General features: G+C 39.4%; 1 protein-coding gene across 4 annotated transcripts; it reads right to left on the minus strand.

Moving 5' to 3' along the window:
• Positions 1–12,458: 12,458 nt before the first annotated feature.
• MSANTD3 (Myb/SANT DNA binding domain containing 3) lies at positions 12,459–21,752 on the minus strand. 4 transcript variants are annotated; one of them, XM_031055653.1, is made up of 4 exons: positions 21,588–21,752; positions 18,292–18,449; positions 15,580–16,025; positions 12,459–14,289 (listed from the first exon to the last, which is right to left on the minus strand). In XM_031055653.1, the coding sequence occupies exons 3-4, from the start codon at positions 15,992–15,994 to the stop codon at positions 13,880–13,882; spliced, it is 825 nt and encodes a 274-aa protein (XP_030911513.1). In that variant the 5' UTR covers positions 15,995–16,025; positions 18,292–18,449; positions 21,588–21,752; the 3' UTR covers positions 12,459–13,879. The 4 variants fall into 4 exon arrangements, with proteins under 4 accessions (XP_030911513.1, XP_005419394.1, XP_030911514.1 ...); XM_005419337.2 differs by lacking the exon at positions 18,292–18,449; XM_031055654.1 differs by lacking the exon at positions 21,588–21,752 and having other exon boundaries at positions 18,215–19,423.
• Positions 21,753–21,758: the final 6 nt, after the last annotated feature.

Here is a 21,758-nt window from a genome sequence, read left to right on the forward strand (position 1 = left end):
GGGCCTCTGGCGTTTCTTCTGCCGCCCGCTGCCTCTGGATCGAGTTACCGCATCCCCGGGAAAGGCCCCTGATCTCCGCGGGACGGCATCGGGACGAGGAGTAGCCCCAGCTACCTGCGAGGCAGGTTGGCTGCCCATCACTTCTCACTCTCAGGGTTACTCTGCTAGAGTTCCTTTTTTTTTTTTTTATAAAAAAGCCGTTCAGCAATCTTTTTTATTCCTAAAGGGATTTATTATGCATTCCGCTCATACTGGCTCACCAAATTCCAATTTACAACCCCAAACGACGTCTCCCATTAGGATGTCTGGTATAAACCACCGTCTCTCACTCATGGCTTTGAGAGCTCCCATCAGCACACTCACCTGTTCTGTTTCAACATCGGCGTGAAATGTAGGTGTGAGGTCCAACAATATTTTGTTGTTGCACTCCCCAGGGCTACATGGGAAGGTAGCACTTCCATGTCTTACCACCATCCTGCCTTTATGCCTCCTTTTAATCCTTTGTGCTGGTGCAAGCCCTCAGGAGCCCCTGTTAGATGCCCGCCCCAGTGATCCAGTAACACTACCGGCTCAGAGTGTAGGCTTTTCCCTGTAGCCTCTGCACACCAGTTCCAAATTCAAAGTTTTGTCTTTGCTTTGAGATGCCTTTGTAAACCAGCCCATCCCACAGAACAAGCCAGGCTGTATCATGTGTATGTCCTGCCCAGTCACCTCTCGGTAAAGTTGGTGCCACTGTAAATGACAGTGGTGATTTGCACATTTCCTTCAATATTATTCCTGCTACTAATACCTGTGGAACAGCTCTAGAGAAATCTTTGACCAACAACTGTTTTTCAAGTGTTTTTATGTCTGTCAGCTAAGTAGATGAAAGGCCATTTAATTTGGACTGTTTCTTTTCCATAAGTCATGCTAAACTGAAGCAAGGAGTTTATCAATGCTCATGTGATTTTAATCAGTGCAGTTACCTTTTTTTTATCATAATTCTGACTTTGCCTAAGAACAAAACCAGATTTATTTGATAAGGTTGTGGGATTTTTTCTGTAGAAGGGACACTAATTACACACAGCTTTCCCTCATGACCCTTTTCTCAACCAGCAGCCATCAATGGGCCTCGAGTTTTCAGAATTTTCCCAGTCTTCTAAGGTGAGTATCAGTTGAACACTAATGGTCAGCCATTATTCCTTGGACTTTTGGAACGAGTGTCCTGCACATTTTAATGAAAAAACCCCAACCGTCCAAATTTGGTCTTTCCCTCTAGAAGAAATCCAGTGTTCTCTTTTTGTAGAAAGGACTATGGGATTCTCAGCCATCCTCATATGACAAGTAATCCATCACTTATAAAACAATATCTCACTGCTTTCTAAATCCATAAGGTACTTGTACTTTTAATATTTTCCTTTTTTGTATCAATAGCAATTTACCACTGGAATATACTAATAGGAACATATAGTTTAAAATTTTAAGTGGTTTTGGTCTCTATCTTGTATACCTCAGAAACTCTCCTCTTGTATTTAGGTCCGCTGGTCAAGACTTCTTTTCCTACTATTTATTACTGATGAACCTCATTGGCTTCTTGTCTATATTTATTACTATCAATTTCCATTTCCTTCTGTTTGATAGACGGTGCTCTTTAACAAGTCCATTTATTTCCACTTTGAAGTGAACTCGGCTTGTGTTGTTTTCCTCACTTTGTCACTGAGAAGATGAACCGTGAAACCTTCCAACCCAGCTGGTTTAGAAATTAAAGGGGTTTGGTGGCAGTGTGGTAGTGAGTCACAGGGAACCAGCCAGGTTTATAACCATTTGTCATATGAGGTCCTTCAGTTCATGGTTTTACCTTTGTCATGGAACATTCAAATTATCTGGAAAAAAAATCCTGATTATGGCCTACTGTGCTGAATCTTGTAGATTTGATTACAAGGAAAAACTGTTGAGTTTGATGATTTCACCAGCCACAAACCTGGTTGCCTCTGTTCAGGAATCTAAAGTGGCAAGGTAAAGGTTGTAGACAGAAACCTTCAAACCTGTCTTTTTGCACACTCTGGAAATCTTCAGTAAGGTGAAATGATTTAAGGAGAACTCTGCTGGCCAAAGGCAATCATCTAGCATGAAGGTTTTTTTAACTCAATGGAACTATTCCTTTCCTCACAGAAAATAAGTTAGCAAAGAAGAGTTGGAAAAGAAAAACTGCAAACAGTTTTAAGTGAAGAGTGTCTGCTTGAAAACTATCAAAGTGAAGTTCTGTCCTTACTTCTCTGTACAATTATTCTACTCTTGCTCTTTTCTTTCATATCTCATGAAAATATTTGTGGTCTTCTGATCAAATGCGCTGGAAGAGAATTGTTGTTCTTTTTCTGTATCAATTAAAAGCCAGCCTTGTGTTGCTGTAAGAGAAAAAGACTAAATGAACTATTAATATTATTAGTACTTATCTTATTTGAACCAGATTTGAGATGTATGAGTTCCTAACTCGAGGTTATATATGGAGAGAGAGGGCAGCAAGATAAATTGGCAGCAATTGGCTTTAGAACTGATCATGAAAAGTATTTCTTAACCCTGGTTATATTTGGAACACATTGTTACTTATAGTTTACATAGGTTCAGAAATATCTTGCACAGATTCCTACAAGAAAAATCCAGTGAAGATCATTATATAGAAATATTCCACTAAGGTCTCACAGACACTCTACCTCATGGAGCAGTGCATGCTGCGAAATATTGTACACTCACATTTATTTTAACTATATACAGGGCAGATGCTAAAATCCCCTTTTGTAGGTAGGACACTGGATTAGATGGAGCTGTGGCCTGACCCAGAACAGCTTTTGCATGGTCTTATGTACATGAATCCAGCTCTCCCTACAGCTGCATCCCAGTTCTTCTGGGATGGACATTGGAAACCTCACTATCAGGTTCTACATGTGGCGTAGACAAGACACCATTGGAAAACTGCCCATGCCAGTGTGGCTTTCAGCACATATTGCCTGTGCAGGAAACCTGGAGAAGCAGGGGAAAAGGTCAGACTATCCTAATCCATTTACTGCTCTCCTTCTCCTCTCCTTCCTTCTAAGCACTTGTGGGTTTTCAAACCCCACTGTTCATCTTCATGCTTGTGAGTGGCACAGATTTTGGCTTTCTTGGATGTGTCACAGCATGGTTTAGTTTCCTGGATTTCTACATAGTTTTTGAACTGAGATTATGAAGGTGCTCTTAGTAGGAACCAATTCTTTTTATTGCCCAGCTATGCCTGACACAGGCTGTCCAGAAGCAAACTGCTGCTGCTAAACTCAAAATCAAACCTGGCCTGCCAATAGGTCTACAGTGAGAACATTTGAGGGGAACCTATGACTGTATCAGCACTTAATCAAACCAAATATAAAGTTCTGTGGTGAATATGTACAACAGGCCTCACAAGCAACACTTTCTCCCACAAAATCTGGCAGTGCAACTAAGAAAGTTGCTCTGTTCCATGCTGCTGAGTGTAGTTTAGTTTAAGAGACAGAAATAGCACAGTTGTGTGTAAATTACATGACATTATTTGAAAACAACTCTGAAAGAATAGAGACTAAAAATCTCATCTAATTAATGTGTAACAATAGATGATGATTTATTGACTCCTCTGTGAATATACAGTTTCTATTGGCAATATTTAGATATGTTTTCTCAGAAATTCGTAATTATTTTTGTTTAGTAATTTATGATGAAACATTTTACAAGAAACAAGGCACTAAAACGTACAGTTAGTCATCCTTATTACATATGCTGGGAGTGTCAAACATACAGTACATTCCCCTGGCTTAAACAATTATTAAATTTCTTCCCCCAGCGGTACTTCTTGTTGAAGCCATGAGAATATACATATTTTAGGGTCCTACTTTTCCTCCTTTTACTCACTGTTTCCGTAGGAAAAACAAAGAATTTGCTATGAATATTAGCTACACAATAAAGATAATGAAAACATCATTCATCACATTTCTAAGGACTCAGACATACTATGAGATCCTTACAGATTCAAACTATAACGTGGGTATTTTTTATTAATTAAAAAACCAAACAGCAGTACAAATAAAATTTGTTTAAAGGTGCAATTCTAGAAGCTACTTCTATGCACTCCAGAACAAGCTCTGTTTGGTGTCTGAGGCACTAAAATACTAAAACAACACTTTACAACAGGTGAGATGACTGGGCTGACACCATGCTAGGAAAATCAGATCAACCTAGTGGCTACCAGTTGGCTAAAAAGGAGATCTTAATAGCGCACAGTTTTTAGCCCAATTTAAAAAGCAAACCGCAGAAAAGAATTGTCGCTACTAAAAGGCAAAGACCACAAGGGATACCATCTATTACTCCATTAAAATACTTAGTATCAGAAGGAGTGATACATGTTCAAGGATCTTATGACAAACAGCCCAGTACTTAAGTGCTCATTCTGTTTCAGGTTCTTGCTGACCATAAGCACAAACATGTCAAAATGTAATTTTACATATTGTTAAAATACAATGGAATCTAATGTCACGTACAATACCATGTAAAGAAACAGTGGTTTCCTAATTATTTGACCATTTATACAAAAACACAATGAGGAGCACTTAGATTCAGGTTTCTTCTTGAGATTCTCAAGCTCCTGTGATAGCAATATTTTAGAGATCCAATTTTTAATGCCTCTGCATTTGGACTGCAGTGATCCTGAGCCTCCTGAACACACATGGAAAGATTACCACTTTCAGAGGTTTTCAGAGGATCCTTGCAGTCTCCTTAATCAAACAAATTCAGGTGCAAATTCAGCACTGGAGGAATATACATGCAAAACAGGGGACGATTCTGCTGAATAAGAAAAAGTGATGGTGGAGATATAACCACATGGCACAACCTCAAATAATACCCTCGGCCACTGCCAAATTCAAGTGAAAGTTTCTTTTTCACTTTGGAGAGATAAAACTTCTCAAAATATGGCCATGTCTTGGTTTGGAAAGACAGATGTCTGCTAAGGAAGGCAGGAGGCCCCCCTGAAATGAAAAAAACCCCTTCCCTCCAAATTACTATAAATTTTAAATTAAGGGGCTCTCGGGCAAAAAATACGGGAGCAGGAAATAAGAGTCCTTTACCAGGGAAGAAAATTTAAAAAAAAAAGATAAAATAAACAATGCAGTAAACTAAACAACACTGACAGTGTCAGAACAGAACCTGACACCCTGTTGGTCAGGGTGTTGGTAGCAGTCCAATTGGAATTGTGGTGCAGTCCTCCTGAAGTGTCAGGTGTGATTCTGTTGGAGCAGGAATCCTGTAGAAAGGTGTAGTCTTCCTCTGAAGAGAGGCAGCTGTTCCTCTGGGAAATCCAGTGGAGAAAGCCATGCTGGTGTTCCAGAATCTCAAGATTATATCTGGGTAGCAATGCTTGGCTCCTGCCTTTGGGCAGACCATCTCACAATGGGATGCTATAGTTCTTATCAGTCATGCAGTGACATTCAGTAGCCTGTTATCAGCAGAGGTCTTCTTGGAGGGAGGAGTGGTTGTGGAAGAGAGAAAGAAAACTGCCCACTTAATAGAAGACAAATGCCATACTGATGGCAAATAGAATACAATTTGCTTGGCAATCCAGGACAGGCCACTATTAATGTATCATCACAAGATGGTAGTACTAGCAGAGACGTCCGTAAGACATTTGAAAACATATTATCTCTTTCCACTTCTTGGGTACTGTAAAAATAATGCTGTTAAACTGCATGATTTTTTGGAAGCAAGAGGTTCTTCCTCAGCAATGCCAATCAGTCAAAAACCCAGCAGGTCAGCACCTCTGAAGAATAAGCCCTATACACACGAGTGCTGCTGGATGGCAGCTGGTGGTAGAACAGCTTGTGCAACCTGTGACTGGAAGTTCAGAAATGCAACCACAAAAAGAAGGGCACGAGCAGGGCTATGCCTTTAGGTCTGTGGGAAGCAGGACAGACTGCAATATCACTGCATTTGCATTTACTGATTGCCAGAACTTTTTCTTCAGCTACTGTTGTAAAATGCCATAGCCTCTGCATCTCAAGAAGATGAAGATCAGATCTCTCATTATTTAACCTAAAACTTTTGAGGAAAAGAAAAAGTGGAAAATATAAACAAACTCAAAAGTCCACATGTAGCTGAGAATACAAAATATTACAAAAATGCAATTGGTTTATATGTAATATGTTTATTTGGTAGAATTTATGTATATATTTAAGTGGACATGGATTAAAACAGTTGGCTTTATTTTTTTGTATTATTTAAGAATGCTGACAGGAAACTGCACCTGTCAGACTGAAGCTGTGTTAATTTATTGCTCTTGGTAATTGAACACTGGCAAGGCATAATTTTAAGTTGCCCCATGATTTGGAACATTTTAATGTACAACGATTTAAAAAACCAATGGTTTACCACCCAAAGACAGTTTTATGCATCACTAAAATTGCTCACGGCTGTCCTATGTCCTTACATGTGTTTGAAGCTGTGGCAGGATGTGGGATTAAGTTTGCTGTGCTGTGGGGCTTCAGCCACTTGTGTCTATGCTGGGTATAAGAGAAGGGCCTAAGTTTAGGTCAGTCCTGTCCCATACCTGATGTTCTCAGCCTGGCTCCCTGACAGCACACTTGCACTGGATTTACAGAAGTAGAGCTGGTGGCATTTGGACCAGATTGAGAGCAGAGATCAACACATATCTACTGAGGCCAAGGGACAGTGTGGAGAAATTTGCTGGCTTCAGATGGATTGTGGAAATGTAAACTGGAAGTATGCAACTTATTTATCAGACTACTAGAGGAGTAAAAGCAAGATTTACCCCATAAGACAGTGTTTTAACTGGCTGAGACAAAGCACCATTGTGATAATTTATTCATTATACCTCTAAATTTGCTGCCTTATCAATTTTAGCGATACAGTTAGCAATGATGGTTGTCCTTGCTGGCTAAAACCTCTTATTTTTTTTATTCAAATACATCCACCACTGCTGATTTGGTAACTGGAAAAGATTCCAGGCAACTTGAGAATGTGAGCACCTTGCCATGGTTGAACTGGCACCACCGTGTGGCTAAGTATATCCCAGCAGGAGTATTTAATTTGAGGTAAACAGCATAAAATCAGCAGGGGAAGACTTCTTATGCTCTCAGCCACCAACAGAGTGCAACTTAATGGCCATTCCAGCCTCAGAGCCCTCCTGCAGGCCAGCAATTGAAAGCAAATTAAGTGCATTTTGGAAACCAGTGTTGCTTTATTTGGCAAGGACTTCTCATTATGCTTCATTTGAGACAGAAAGTTGGAGGTAAGGCAATATTTGTATTGGATATTATTGTTCCCAAAGCAGAGGTTGAACCTCTCTATTAGGTCAGAAGCGATAACTCCCAGCCTGCCAAAATTTCTGCCCTGGTTTAAATACCAAATTCATCACATCACCTCCCTAATTTGCACTTTTCAGAACCTCAGTATTTATAAAACCTTTTTCAAATAAATTGAATTTGTGTTGTGTGTCTCAATTTGGACTTCCCACAGTCCATGGGATTAGAATTCAAATAGTTATAAAGCCAAGCAATTCATTGGGCTGAAGGAGTGATCAGTGGGACCACATAGGTGTCTAACAGAACAAAACAATTTTTGGCAAAGCTTTGGTGAGAGTTACAGGTTAAATTTCAAAACTCCATAATTTAACAGACGCAGAATTTCTCCTCCTCCCCACATTATAGTGTGATGCAGAATGTGTGGCAGGAGTTTATATGGGCAATTCAGCTGGTCCATTTGTGGCTTAGTACATAATTTCAGGGCATAACTCAAAGAAAAGAAAAGGGATCCGTACATGACCAAACAATGGGCAGAGCTTGAGCAGCTCATATGGCAACTTGTAAGTGCCATATAAAAAATAAATTACTACTAAATAGGCATATAATTCCAGTTTCATGTTCTGGTCTCTTCAAGAACAGCCTCTTATAGCTGAGAAGGAATATCTGAAGATTTGTGGAATACAATTAATCTCAAATTGTGCTGAATACAAACCCACTTCAACTCTCTTGCCAAACAAATTTGATTGATGAGGTGCTCTAACAGTTGGTTAGAGACTGAAGAACACAACTATTCTGAAGCTGGACTGAACAACAAAAGGAAAACAAAGAATCTTAATCAACATTTGAAAAACCCACCTGAATAAAAAAAGCACAATCTACAAATCTATCTTGACTTATTTCTGTTAAAACAGAGTCTTGTTTCCCTAAATACATATATGTCTAGTGTAGACTTTGTATCTAGCCAGCTCTTCGTTGAGAAGGGAACAGATTGCTTCTAGCAATTTGAGTGCTTAATTTTTAATTTTTTTTGGTTCCTTTTACTTTTTTTGTGTGGCTGTTTTGACAGATTAGAAGATTTGGCAAAAATACTTCTTGATTCTTAGAGAGGTTGACCGTCTGGTGAGATTCATCCACACATTCTCCTGAATAAAATAGTTTTACAACCCCTAGCCATGGAGTGGACAACCTTTTTCTTCTCCTTGCTGTATATCCTATGCCATTTGCAGACTATGTGCTGGACAGATTTCACGTGGCTTTCCACAGTGCATGTGTGTCTGGATAATGTAATCTTGGAAAACCATCCAACTTCAGTTTTACAAAGAGTGAGGTCTAATAACTCTGGTGGGATTCCTACCTGAAAGTAGCTACTTTTCTTATTGTCAGACAGTTGTGAATGCTATGATAGAGGTGTCCAGAGTCTCGAAGGAAAGAGAAGTGAAGACCATGAGGGGAAATTGTTTGACATGTGTGACAACATTACCTCTTGGGACAGCTAAAAGCTGTCTTCACTTTGACTCATTCTGAAAACCAGCCTTTTTTTTTCTTTTTGACTTTGCAAGTTTTTCATTTGTTATTGACATGACTGACGGTGTTGTCAGATGCCTAATCCCTTCACCATCAGAACAGTAAAATTTTCAGAGCCTTAGCTAGTATATTTCTATTTTATAGCTCTAGTTTTAGGTCCAGCAATCTGTCCAGATTTCTACGTGCACCTTAGTTAGATATCAGAGAATCAAGCTGATCATCAGCACAGAAGTCAGCCTGTGATACCAGAAACAGAGGCTACTGCTTGCTTTCACTGGAAAACATATTATCCTATTCTTATAGGTGGCAACCAATGGTCATCTTTCTTTTTATCAAATGTACAAAATTCAGGGAGAGTGATGATGAGTGAATATACAGTCAAATATCTTGAGAAGAAACAGAAAAATAAAGTGGGAAGACAAGTAATACTCTAATGAAAGCAACTAAGGTATATCAAATTTTCAAAAATAGCAAGGTAGCTCAAAATATGAAATCACAGGACTACCTGTGTGGGACTTGTCTGGAAAAAAATCAATTAGATGTTATTTTAAGATTTATATGTGATTCCTCTACCCGCAGAGTAGCAAAATACAAACGTGTACAGTTTATTATTTCAATGTCATAATGAGAGAAATACCTGAAAACATGATGCTACATGATACTACATGAAAGTGTGATTGTACAGACTGTAACCACATAGATTCAGAACAAAACTGGAACATTATAATGCAAGTGGGGAAGAAGGAAAAGGACACATAAAAGCCACTGTAACTACAACCAGAAAAAAAAATCTGCAAAAGATCATTGAAAACATCTATGCAATCATACAAATACTTGGGAGACTGCTAAAATTTGGTATTGGAAGCACACAGAGATGAATGCTCATTAAACAAAATTCAGCACAACATCCTCAGCTGCACTATATGCTCAGAAAAAGGCAGCCCTGAGCCATCCCTCTTTCTCTGGTCACAGGGCTGCAGTGGGAATATTGCAACCCTGAGTAGCAATAGTTCACAGTCTGAGTGCTGAGCCCAAAATCCAAGGGCTGACTTCAGCCACACCAGGTGCACCTGCTCTGTAAGGATCACTTCTCTGAGCAGTGCCTGGGGAGGGCTGTGTTTTCAGCCCTGCCTAAACACATCTCTGCAGTGTAGGAAGGAGCTTCAGAGAGAGGATTTGTGGCAAGCAGCAAGCTCCCTTGCTTTGGTGATAAAGCAGCCTGGGCGTTGAAAGAAGTAGAATAGATGTCAGGATAGGTTGTTTGTCAAGGTAAGAACTTTCATTTGAGGAAGCTGTGAAAGGATTCCACTGAGACTCCTCAACTACCGAGGAAGAAGGAATTTTTTTACCAGGAAACCTCAAACCTAACTTCTGCAGAACCCCAAGGATTTAAGAAGAACCAAAACCAATTACACAGCTGCAGCACCCTGCATTAGCTCTGGTCCTGATGAAGAACATCATGGTCACAGACTGTCCTCCCAAATTACATGGAACTGGAATGGAGGAAGTGCTCCTCTTCATTTCTCAGTACTAACCTCTCCTCAAAATCCTCTATGTTTCCTAGCCTGCGTGCACAATCCAGAATGTACTGGCAGCTGTGTGGAAAAGGTAACTAACCATGCTTTCTGTGGAAAGGGAAGGTGAGCACCCATTAATGTCCAAATGCTGTGATATGGGCAGTCTGGGCAAAACGAAGGAAAAAGGAAAACACATGTCCCTGAATGAAACCCCCTGCTCATACTGCTGATTAAAAAACTAAGGGTGAACAGAGACATACGGAAAAAATGCAGGAGGAAAAAAATCAAGACATGAAAAAATTTATACTAGGCAAGAAAATAGATCACCTTTCACCCAGGAAAGACAGCATCTGGAGCTAGGTTCATGCTAATTTGGGGAGCATAAAGGAATTAATCACACCTTTCTAGAAGGCCTTTGTTTTCCTTCATAAGAAAACAGAGGCTGAGGACAATGGCCACTATGTATGTGGTGTACATGCTTTTGTGTGGAGTTAAGAAGGGATCATTTTGCCCTGTGTATCTTTTAAGTTCATTCTTGACAAAAAGTTTTATAGCAAATCCAGGAAAGAACAGGTATGTTCTTCTTAAAATACTGCTGTATTCTATCTGTGGAAAAACCTGGAGAATATGCATATATTCCTTGGCCAAATGGTTAAAGGAAAACACAATTATGTGAAAGTATTTGAATGATGTAAGCTAGAAAAAAGGAGAGAGAAACAAATGGACCTACTGTCTGAGATGGCTATATTACATATAAGAAAAGTCAAACACAAGTATAGATAAACTCTACTACCAGAGGGAGTAATTGCAGCAACAATAAAGACAAAAGTAATTTCTCAAGTAATTTCAATTCCATCACATTGATCACTTTATAAAGCCAAAGTAGGGCAAGGAGATACATTACTTCCTCCTGTTGATCTTTTACATTTTTCTGTGTTTATCACCCAATTTTACATCAACCAACAGTCAACCACAAATGGGAAAGCAAGAGCCTGTCACCTGTGAATGAGCTATTGTCCCTACCACAAAACCATCTTGTATAATTTATGTTAGGTGTAACATTCCCATTCTTCCCCTATGCATGTAATGATCATTCTTTCTTTCATACCTTCATCTTGGCTCTTTCTAATATTTCTCTTATGATCTTCTTTCTTGTAAATAGAACCTGAATTAAAAGGGTCTATTGTTCAGCCTAAGAACCATAACTTTTGGTCTCAGAATAGGAAAATATACCAAGAAGCAAGGCATTATCCACTTTGCACAGTTTGAAAACATGCTTATTTTAAAGGATTTTTAAATATAAAAATAAAACAATCTTTCATGAGCAATCATATAACTTCCAGGAGTTCATGCTACCCTTATCTCACGTTGTGAGATCCTCTCTAACTATTTCACCATTTTCACAGGGCTATCTAGACCTGGACTGTCTCTCTATTCTTGCCATCTTCACAGCGCTGAAATTGTCTCTATTCATTACCTTCTAACACCTGGTTTTCCTCTACTTTCACTTAGAACGAGTGCAGAAGGGTAAGACAAATGTCTTCCCTATCCTTTTTTTCCTGGATGGTGCCTGAACAATTGTCACAACCAGTCAAATAACTGACTCATCTTCTAGACCATAGAATGCAATCTCAGAACAAGGTCCTTCCTTCTGGTTGCTTTTCTTTTGCCTCTACTGTTATTATACCTTCCAAAAGTGTTTTCATTCAGCAGAAAAATAGAAGTGCCCATAATAACATCCTTCTTTGGAATTCCTGCACTTTCTTCACACAGCAAATTTATAAGAATATTGAGTTTGTGGTCAAAAAGATCTGTCTTCAGATTTCACCCAGGCCCTATTTTTTTTATCTTGCAGCAGCCCAGCATGTTTTTTTTTTCTCTGTCATATAAAATGAGTTGTAATAAACAGCTCCCATTGTGATTGCTGGTTTTAGCACATTTAAGGAAGTAGCAGAGGTACCACACTGTTAACAACAGAGAGTCCTGTGGTTGATAATGGCAGTGCTAACAAAGACACACACACACACACACACACACATACAGAGAACCCTACTCAATCCAAAACAAAACCAAATACTTTGCTTTGAACACATTGCTCACAGTACGGACTCGCCCTCAGGAGTCATGATCTGAAAATACTTTATTGAATAATGTGATACTCAGATTTTTCAATGAAAATTTATGGTTTTGTTCATTTTTCTCACTGCTTCAAATGATGGTTGTACACCTTCCTGTAAAACAGGTTTTCAAACACCAAAAGTTCTTATGTATCCTTGCGGGGTTCTGCATTTCACATTTTCTTAACTCTTGCCCCACTAGAATAAATGATTGCCAGGGTAAAGATTATTTTCATTTGTGCTTTCCTACTATCTACCATTCTGGACATCCAAAATCTGTGGGGACTTTCATGTGAATGCCTTCATACAAATCATGTCCATCACCCCTCACTGACAGCAAAGGCAAGAAACACACCACCATAACACACAGGACAGAACGAATCAAAACAGAACAGTGCTTCAAGACAGGAATGATTCCCTTGAACTGCTTTCCACCCTATGAGAAGGAAAAGAGGGTGAGTCTTAGTCTTTTCTTCTAGCTAAGGAGAAATAATCAAGGTAGCTGCTACACCATCAAGCATTGCATAGGAAAATAGAGGGAGACTTTGCCAATGGACTGGCTGGCTCACTGCATTTTGAGAGCTTTGTGAATTCTTAAAAAGCTCTTCCCCTCAGAATGACTTTAGGAGAACAGCACATAGTGCTGGCAGCAGCATCTGAGCCTCCTGTTTGGGTATTCTACTTCAATACAAGATGGAAATGAAAGAAAAAGCACAGTGGCCTTTGAGGAAAAAGTCACCTTCTTTTTAACTTCTCAAGTGTCAAGGCTCATACAACTGGAGGGCCATTCCACAACCATCCTCTCAGTCAGCCAAACAGCTGGGAAATATTACTGTTCTTCAGGAGAGGGCTGTTACTACAGTGGCCCTCTTGCTACATCCTTCATTTTCACATCTTCTATGAAAAATAAGTTATGGACTGTATTAACCACCTTATTTTCCCTAATATTCAGCATAATGATCCAACTAATACCTGTCCATCACCTTTTGTCTCAACAGCAGAGAGCAACTCCAACCCTTGCCTTCATGTGGGAAATGGCAGATAGGAAGAGATAGAAATCAAACAAACACTACAGCCTGCTGTTTAAAGCTGTTAAGTTTTCTTAAGAATTCCCAATGTAAGAATACCCAGAGTACCTTAAACTTCACAAGGATCAAGGGTGTTCTGAGAGGAGAAAATACGTTCACATTTTAGAACACTGTGCATGTCTGTGAGTTAAACAAATCAGAACTACCTACAAATAAACAATAGAGTTTTCCTCTTGGTGAACTATACCACTGTTTCCCTAAATATTAAGAGTCATAGTGTGTTCACTATCAGCCAGGCACCTATCCTGTCACTGTACATTCACAGTAGAAAACCCTCTTTCCAGTGTGTGTTACTCATAAATGTGCTAAATCAGACTGACTCTCTGCTCTTCTATGTTCTAAGGTGAATTAGGAAAGGGTCTGTTATAGGATGATACAGGCCATTCCTTTGTAATGGTCTGCAGTTTTCTCTCCCAATACATTTTCTTTTTATTTAGCACTTCCATTTTTATCCTGTGTTCTTCTTCAGCCATCTCACACTCTCTTTCTATTTGCTGTATCTTTGCCACATGAACTTCATTCATTTGGATTAGCTGGAGTTGCAAAATCGACATTTGCTGATGATGCTCTTCCTCATGCATCTTTTTCAGAGCACTTTCCTGAGATGCTTTACTTCTGTAGTTCTTATCTGCTGCTATTCTGACATCAGAACACGAAGGCTCAGGCTGGGAGGTGCCTTCACATACCGGAAAATGTACCAGCTCTTTGTCTTCATCACAAAGTTCTCTGTTTGACACAACAAATGACTCTGCAAACAAAAAGAAGAAAAAGTGTTATAGTATTCTTCCCTTCCTTCAAGAAACAGAAATGTGATAAAATTTAAGTTACTGACATGTGCATATAAACCTTGTGCTCCAGTAGCCAAGCACAGGAGCCACTACATAAGGCAGTTCTGCTGCAGAATACTAAGGGCATAATGGGCTGAACAGAGCCACTTGGGGCTCTGTTGAAAGACCTCCAAGGCTATAGTGGGAGTTCAGAAGACTAAAGTGAATGCAGGCATTTGTAAGTGGACACCTAAATTTAGGTGGCTGAGCCTGGAGCTAAACCTTAATGCAGCCATTTAAGCTAAATCCATACGTGACTTGCAATATTTTCTGAAAGATCTGAGTGTCAGGTGAAGCTGTGTCAACATGAATATCAAAAGACTGAGGGAATAGTAGGAAGAGCACGTTTTATTCTTTCCTTATCTCTGCTGCAGATGTTGTAAATACAGTAGTGTATATTTTTAGGAAAAATATCACATTATTCTAACTTTGAGAAGGCTCTACCAATTCTTCTGAAATAAAAGGGACTACACAGGGGACAGAATAGTTACCACTGCAAATGAGGGTCTCAAAATACATTCCTATCCAAATCCAAATGACTAATTATGGTAAATACAATTATGAAAGAGGCATTCTAAGAATGTCATCTAACAATGTAGCTGCTGTTGTCTTTTGAGCAAGGACAGTCTTCTGTGTGAGATCCTGACATAAAATTTGCAAGAAACTGTTGCAGTCACCCTCCCTCCTGGTATTGAATTATTCCTTCTGGGTATGCTTGCCAAACAAAGAAGAATGTAGTGCTGAACTTTTTCAGAAAGGCCATTCTCCAGCATGAAATATGGCTCCACATACTCTTTTTAGTCCTTGAAAACAAAGGAGAAAAGACCACTGGGAACTCTTGCAGCAGGCAATTGTGTAGCAATTTGCTGCTGGTAGTTTTTTTTTTTTTTTTTAAACCAGCAAAATGATACTTTAAAAATTATAACGATATCCTTGGGACTGTTCTCTGAAAAGCCAGCATGATAGCAACTGTGATGCTTGCCACAAAGCAGCAGATATGTCAAAAACAGATGAAAAAAATCTGTAAAAAACCTCTCACCCGTTTAACTCCTGTAGGCCTTGGGAAATACATGCAGCCTTGTAATATCATAGCTCTGAAATTACTTTTCTATATCCAACAGTCTCAGCAAAGCGGAGAGATTTGAAAACGAATCACAGGCAAAATCAAATACAAAACAATACTACTTGCATCATTACAGCAACATTTATACCTTGACTAGAAGCATCAGGCTGATATTCAGAGTCTTCTTCTGGTGGGCTCTGCAAAAAGTACATTTGCTCAGGCATTATACTTCCAATCTTCTCCTTCCCTACGATGTGAGTATTTATAAGTGGACTAATACTTCTTTTTACCTTCTCCCGCCTCTCATGTGCCATTATCTTTTTTGTCCGTGCCTTGATATTTTCCCAGCATTTCTTTAACTGTTTGAAGTCTCGCAGTGATACACTGGGCTGTGAGTTATATTCATGAGCCAGTGCTTGCCAGGTGCGTTGTTTCAGAGCAATAGTTCTTGCATCGCTTTTTTTACATTCAAGCACGTATTTGTATTTTTCAACTAATGCAAGCAGCACACTCTTCTCCACTTCTGAGAAGTATTTAGCAGGCTTTATTATTTCGTTTTGCATTTTCTACTGTTTCTCCAAGAAGCCAAAATTCCTAAGAAAACAACAATGAAAGAAAAAAAGAAAAAAAAAAGAAACACAAGTTAGAACTGGTTGCAGTATCAGGATTCTGATCAATTTTCTTTTCTAGAATAGCTTGTGAAGAGTTCTAGAGCACATAATGGAATGATCAGATAAGATAAAATACAATTACATGCTGGTTTATGTTGCCACTTTGGTGGATACACAGTGCCAGAAGTAGACTATAATGAATAGTTGTCTTTGTTACAATTTGTCTGGATACAAAATACTCAGTATTTACTTTTAACATCTTGTTTTCCTGTTCATTGCACTTTTTCACTCTCAGAAAGTTTTCCAAGCCCTCAAGTTAGGAACAAATTTCAAAACTGAGCCCTCGCTAGTTCAGGTTTATGTCTGAAGCCACCTTCAGCATATCTGGGTTTTTTATTTTTTTGGTATAAAAAATACCCTCTTCTCTCCTTGCTGATTGTGTATAATTAATTTCTCCCATCTCTCTCCAATATATGAAAGCTGTATGAGCAATGACAGCAAGAAGTTGTCCTTTTAAACACCTGTCAGCCCTGTTCTCCCCCATGTTCCATCCCGTCCTGGCTGATACCCTATAGGCAGCAGGATCCTGACCTGTATTACAATACTGAGAAGCAGCAGGAGTTGCAAGGAGGCAAGAAGTAACAACAGAAACCAACCACGTGGAAGGCACAGGTCCTTCAGCCTTGGCTGCTGGCCCTGCACGTGTGGCATTTCCTTGCACTTGTGCTGCTGGTCACTCAGGAGCCAACAAACAGGCTAAAAAGAGTTTTGGCCTTAACACAGCCACTGCTATACACTTACACCATGTCAGCAACCACCTCTCTTCTCAAGCCCAGCACTTACGCAGTCAATAGGAAAAAGGTAGCTGATAACAGGGAATTCATGGCCATTGGGAAAAAAAAAAAGCAGAGTAGCCTTGAGTTAACAACATATGACTGTGAAATAAAATATATTTTTGCTTCTTCTATCTTTTCACACGTTTCTCCCCCTTCCTTTCTGCCGTAACTGTGTAGCCCAAATTACTTATAGATTTTGGGCAGAAATGCTGCCTAGCTCTCATTTCTTTTGTTTTTAATCATTAAACCCAGTGATACATTTATAAGATTATTGGTTCATATTCCCAACAGTCTGGGACTCTCCCAAAATGAATTTTCTAGTCTTTTGCCTATTGTTTCTACTATTTCTTTCATATTATTCCTTGACAGTGCACTAGCTATCACCATCAGGTTTCCTCTTCTCAATATATTTTTCCTTAACTCCACTGCACTAGGACTTTCTTTGTACCATCCTTGTAGTTCCTTTCCTCCAAACATCTTAGTACTTACAGATATTCCCACCTCTTTCGGTAAAGGTAACTACTCATATTTATAAGGAAAGCTAACAGACAAGATCATATCGAAATGAAAACCCAAGCCTGACATAAAAACAGTGGCTCTCTTGAGTAGTCCATAAAATATGACAAAGCCCAGCTGTCCTGGTTTCAGGAGGAACAGAGTTCATTTTCTTCCTGGAGGCTGGTACAGTGCTGTTTTGGATGTAGAGAGAATAATGCTGGTAACACATGGATGTTTTAGTTGATGCTCAGTGGTGCTTATTCCAAGTCAAGACTTTTCAGTTCCCCATGCTCTGCCAGAGAGCAGGTGCACAAGAAGCTATGAAGGAGGACAGCCAAGGCAGCTGATCCAAACTGGCTAAAGGGATATTCCATACCATAAAATGTCACATTCAGTGTATAAATGAGGAGGGAGTTGGCCGAGACCTGCAGGTGGTGAGCAATTGTGTTGTGCATCATTTGTTTCTCTTGAGTTTTCTTCCCCCCTCTCTCTCTCTATCTCCCACTCTTCCTTTGCCACTACAAGTATTATTATTGTTACTATATTTTATGTTGTTTCAATTATTAAGCTGTTCTTATCTCAACCCACAAGTTTTACTTTTTTTTCTGATTCTCCTCCCCACCCCACTGGGGTAAGGGGTGAGCAAGCAGCTGCACAGTACTTGGTTGCTGGCTGGGGTTAAACCATGATGCCAGCAAAACAAAGGAGTCAAAGAACAGTGAAAAAAAGCCTGGAATAGCAAAACTGAAGCAAAGTGAACAAAGCAAGTAATAGTCTAGGTCAAGTCAGCAGCTAAGTTGTAGCCCTACTGAAAAAGGAGCAAACACTTGGTTTGCACCTTCTGTCAGTTCTTGTCTGGGTTATTTCTGGGCACCTATGTGGGTCCTGCACAGTCACAGTTCTGCTCTCTCTTACCAAATCCTTGCGTCACAAGGACATGGGAGAGCTGAAGTTTTTGCAGCAGACAGGATCTAGGGGACTTGGTGCCATGATCTAGTTGAGGTGTTGGAACATGGGTTGGACTCGATGATCTTGAAGGTCTCTTCCAACCTGGAAATTCTGTGATTCTGTGACTAAGGGAAAGATCCACATGAAAACAAAATGCAATAATGCTACTGCTCATAGAAGAGCTAGTTTATTTTACATGAAAGCAAAAGGAGGAAGAGGGAAGAGAGTTGGGTGACTGAGTTTAAGGAAGAGAGTTTCTTGATCCAGTATTTTCTCTGTCACACTGTGTCAAGTTATTTTTTATGGCCTGTGAAAACTTAAGTCACTCCCCATGTTGGTGACAGGAATTCTTAAAGAGCTATAAGCCCAAAGAACAAACTAGGTGTAAGTAAAGAAACTTCTTTCATTGCATACCAGTGTACAGCTGCTTCAGGAGTTCCTTAAATAAAACACAAATTAGGAAAAAAAAAAAGTAGTCAGGAAATTGACATCCTAGCAAAGATGTTGAAAACTGGCAAGTTTGCTCCATGAAACCACTTGGAAAACACGTAAAATAAAAGAGACTTAGAATGGAATAGAGTGTATCTACTAATCCATTTTACTTCCATACTTATTGCACCATTCCAAACCATTCAGTTGCTTTGGACAGATGCTGAAATGAAATTCTTGGGACTAAATATTGGTTCTCTATCTCAACCTCAGTTCCACCAAGGAATGGGATGAAATGCAGTCCCACCAGTAAGTTGTGAGGCCCAACAGCTCATGACCCTGAAAAACCAGGATAACTCCATGTGATCAGAAAGGACTGATTTGACCTTCTACTTATGCATGTAAATCTTACTTCTAATTTTGAAAAGGTGAGAGAACCTCAGATGAAAAAAGCCATTATGTGTTTATGTTTAGAAAATCCCTTTATTTAGAAAAACAGGATTTTCACAACTTTGGAGAGTACATTCAAAAAGTTAAACAACATTACTAGGATACCAGGAGCTAAATATCTAGCTCCACAGACTGGCCATCAAGTGGGTCAGTAAATCAGCAATCACCTGATGTCAGTAAATATCTAAAATATTTATAAATATGACTTCTGATATATTAACACATTATGTACTAGAATAAAAGCTCATCTTTCATGGATGGAGCAAATTTAAGTATCACTTTCATACCACACTATCATTTATTTACTTCTGTTATTTTTACTGTTGGAGCTTCTGAGATCCCCAGTCATAAGTTCAAATACTAAACATTAAAGAATTGAAAGATAAGTCCTAGTCTGAGAAGAATATATTGGTCTTTCCTTCCACTAATCACATTCCTAGTATTTGTTTCCTAAACATACACACTGCACTTGTGTCCTTTCTGTGAAGAAGCCAGGATTATGATCTAGGATGCATAAAGAAACTCAAGAACTGGTGTGGGCAGTTTAATACACAGAAGAAAAGAGTTTTGGAAGACTTCTCAAGCTCTTACATGGTTAACCTACTTTCTTCAATGTATTAAAGCCCATTTGCAATGAGGTGAACAAGAAAGCTCTCTGAGATGTCAGGACAAGTTAGAATAGCAAGAAGTTGTGTCAGAACACCACCATGTATTTATATTCACCTCTTTTTTCTTTATGCATATTATTCACCTTCTTGCAGCCCACTGGCTCCTCGGCAGAATATGAGAAAGGACTCACAAGCCCACAGAATTTCCATTTTGAGGCTAAACAGTCCTTCCAGGACATATGCCTGGGATATATTTTAGCAGGAATCTGTGCTGAAATCAAAGTAGTTTTTTGTGCACAGCTCATCTTGTAAACTGGATTGATTTGTGTGGGCACATGAGGACAGCTGCAGAGTAAATTCTAAGAAACAAAGACTAGAAAGCTTCTCCCACTCTTACAGGTGCCTAGGCTCCAAGACACATGCAGCAAGAAAGCACTTTATCCTAAATATCTTCTCCTGGCATGACTCAATTCACAACTTGCCTTAAAGCAGTGTCCTAAGCATTTGTCCTCTCACACAAACCTCTATAGCTTTAAGATAACAGAAACATCTCTCAGCTCCTCATCTTTACTGTGAAATGTTGTGCAGCATTCTTCTTTTAAAGGCTATATGACATGTGATGTGATCTGCTCGGAGAATAGCTTGAAAAAAAATTACAGAAGAGACATGTGATGTGATGTGATCTGCTCGAAGAATAGCTTGAAAAAAAATTACAGAAGTTAGGAAAAGCACATCTGTTCATAAATATGTCACACACATGCATTATTTTGCTTGCACATCTAAACAGACACCCAAGCTCCAATCAGTTGCAAAGAAGCACAGTAAAAGGAAGAAAAAAAAATCAGTTTAAGTTGGCATGTGTGAGCATTTTTAGTCCATGAAATGTTTTTTTAGGCACAAGAAAATGCAGAGAGAAAGTTATGGTGGAAGACTTATCACAAATGTTAAAAAGGTTACACTAACCAAACCCAAAGAAAAGAGTTTGTTAGCAAACCGTGATCACTTATGGGGTGAAAATAAAGTGCACTGACCAGTGCCAACAGAATTACTACCAGAAATATTTAAAGATTGAATAAAATTTATGGCTCTAACTTAGATTGCAGGTGAAGCTGTAAACATAGCCAGTAATTAACAACACTGGAAATCAAACATAATTCTGTCCTTTTCATCCAGTGCTTGAGGATGAAAGAAAGGCATGGAAATGCAATGACCCAAACTGGTCACAACAGGTTTATATTTCGTTCGAATGACAGAAGCAGCAGTAAACAGTGTTCTTCTTCCTCAAATGTTTCCTTGGTTTTCCTCACCAAGCTTCCATCACTGTTCCAGGCCTGACCCTGCCTACCTTGAGACTTGAAATCAGTAGGTAATTAAGAACACATTGCAAATATGAATGAGATCTATAGAGAAAATGTGTTTTAATCAGATTTTTAAAAATCCCACCTCCTTGGGTGCTTGCCCCGTACGCTTTAATACAAATGAATAGTTATCACGGATCATCCAGCAAACAAACAAGATCATCTATTAGTAAAATTCACAGTACTTTACCCAAATTTTTTCTGACAGATTTTTTATAGTTATACACGGATATGTATTAAAATATATATGTACCTGTACCATATTACACTATAGATACACACAGATTTTAAGCGGGTCATCCCGCTACCTATGGAGGACATCCAAAGCACTTCCCGCAAGCAAGGTAATGGACGCAGGTTGTTATTCCGAACGACTGCCTGAAATCCACCAAAAATAGGCATAATACAGGAATCCTACCAGACTCTCCCGCACCCGAACTTCTCAAACATTAACTCGAGCTTGGTGGGCTTTTTCTAATCTCCTCGCTAGCTCCTCTTCTGCTTGAAGGAGAACGGAGAGCAGGTCCCGGCTGCACAAAGGCGGCCGCTCCCCGCCGGGCGGGCGCGGAGGCTGCGGCGCAGTGCGGGC

Source organism: Geospiza fortis, unplaced genomic scaffold (assembly GCF_000277835.1).
Source record: "Geospiza fortis unplaced genomic scaffold, GeoFor_1.0 scaffold206, whole genome shotgun sequence".
Taxonomy (NCBI): domain Eukaryota; kingdom Metazoa; phylum Chordata; class Aves; order Passeriformes; family Thraupidae; genus Geospiza; species Geospiza fortis.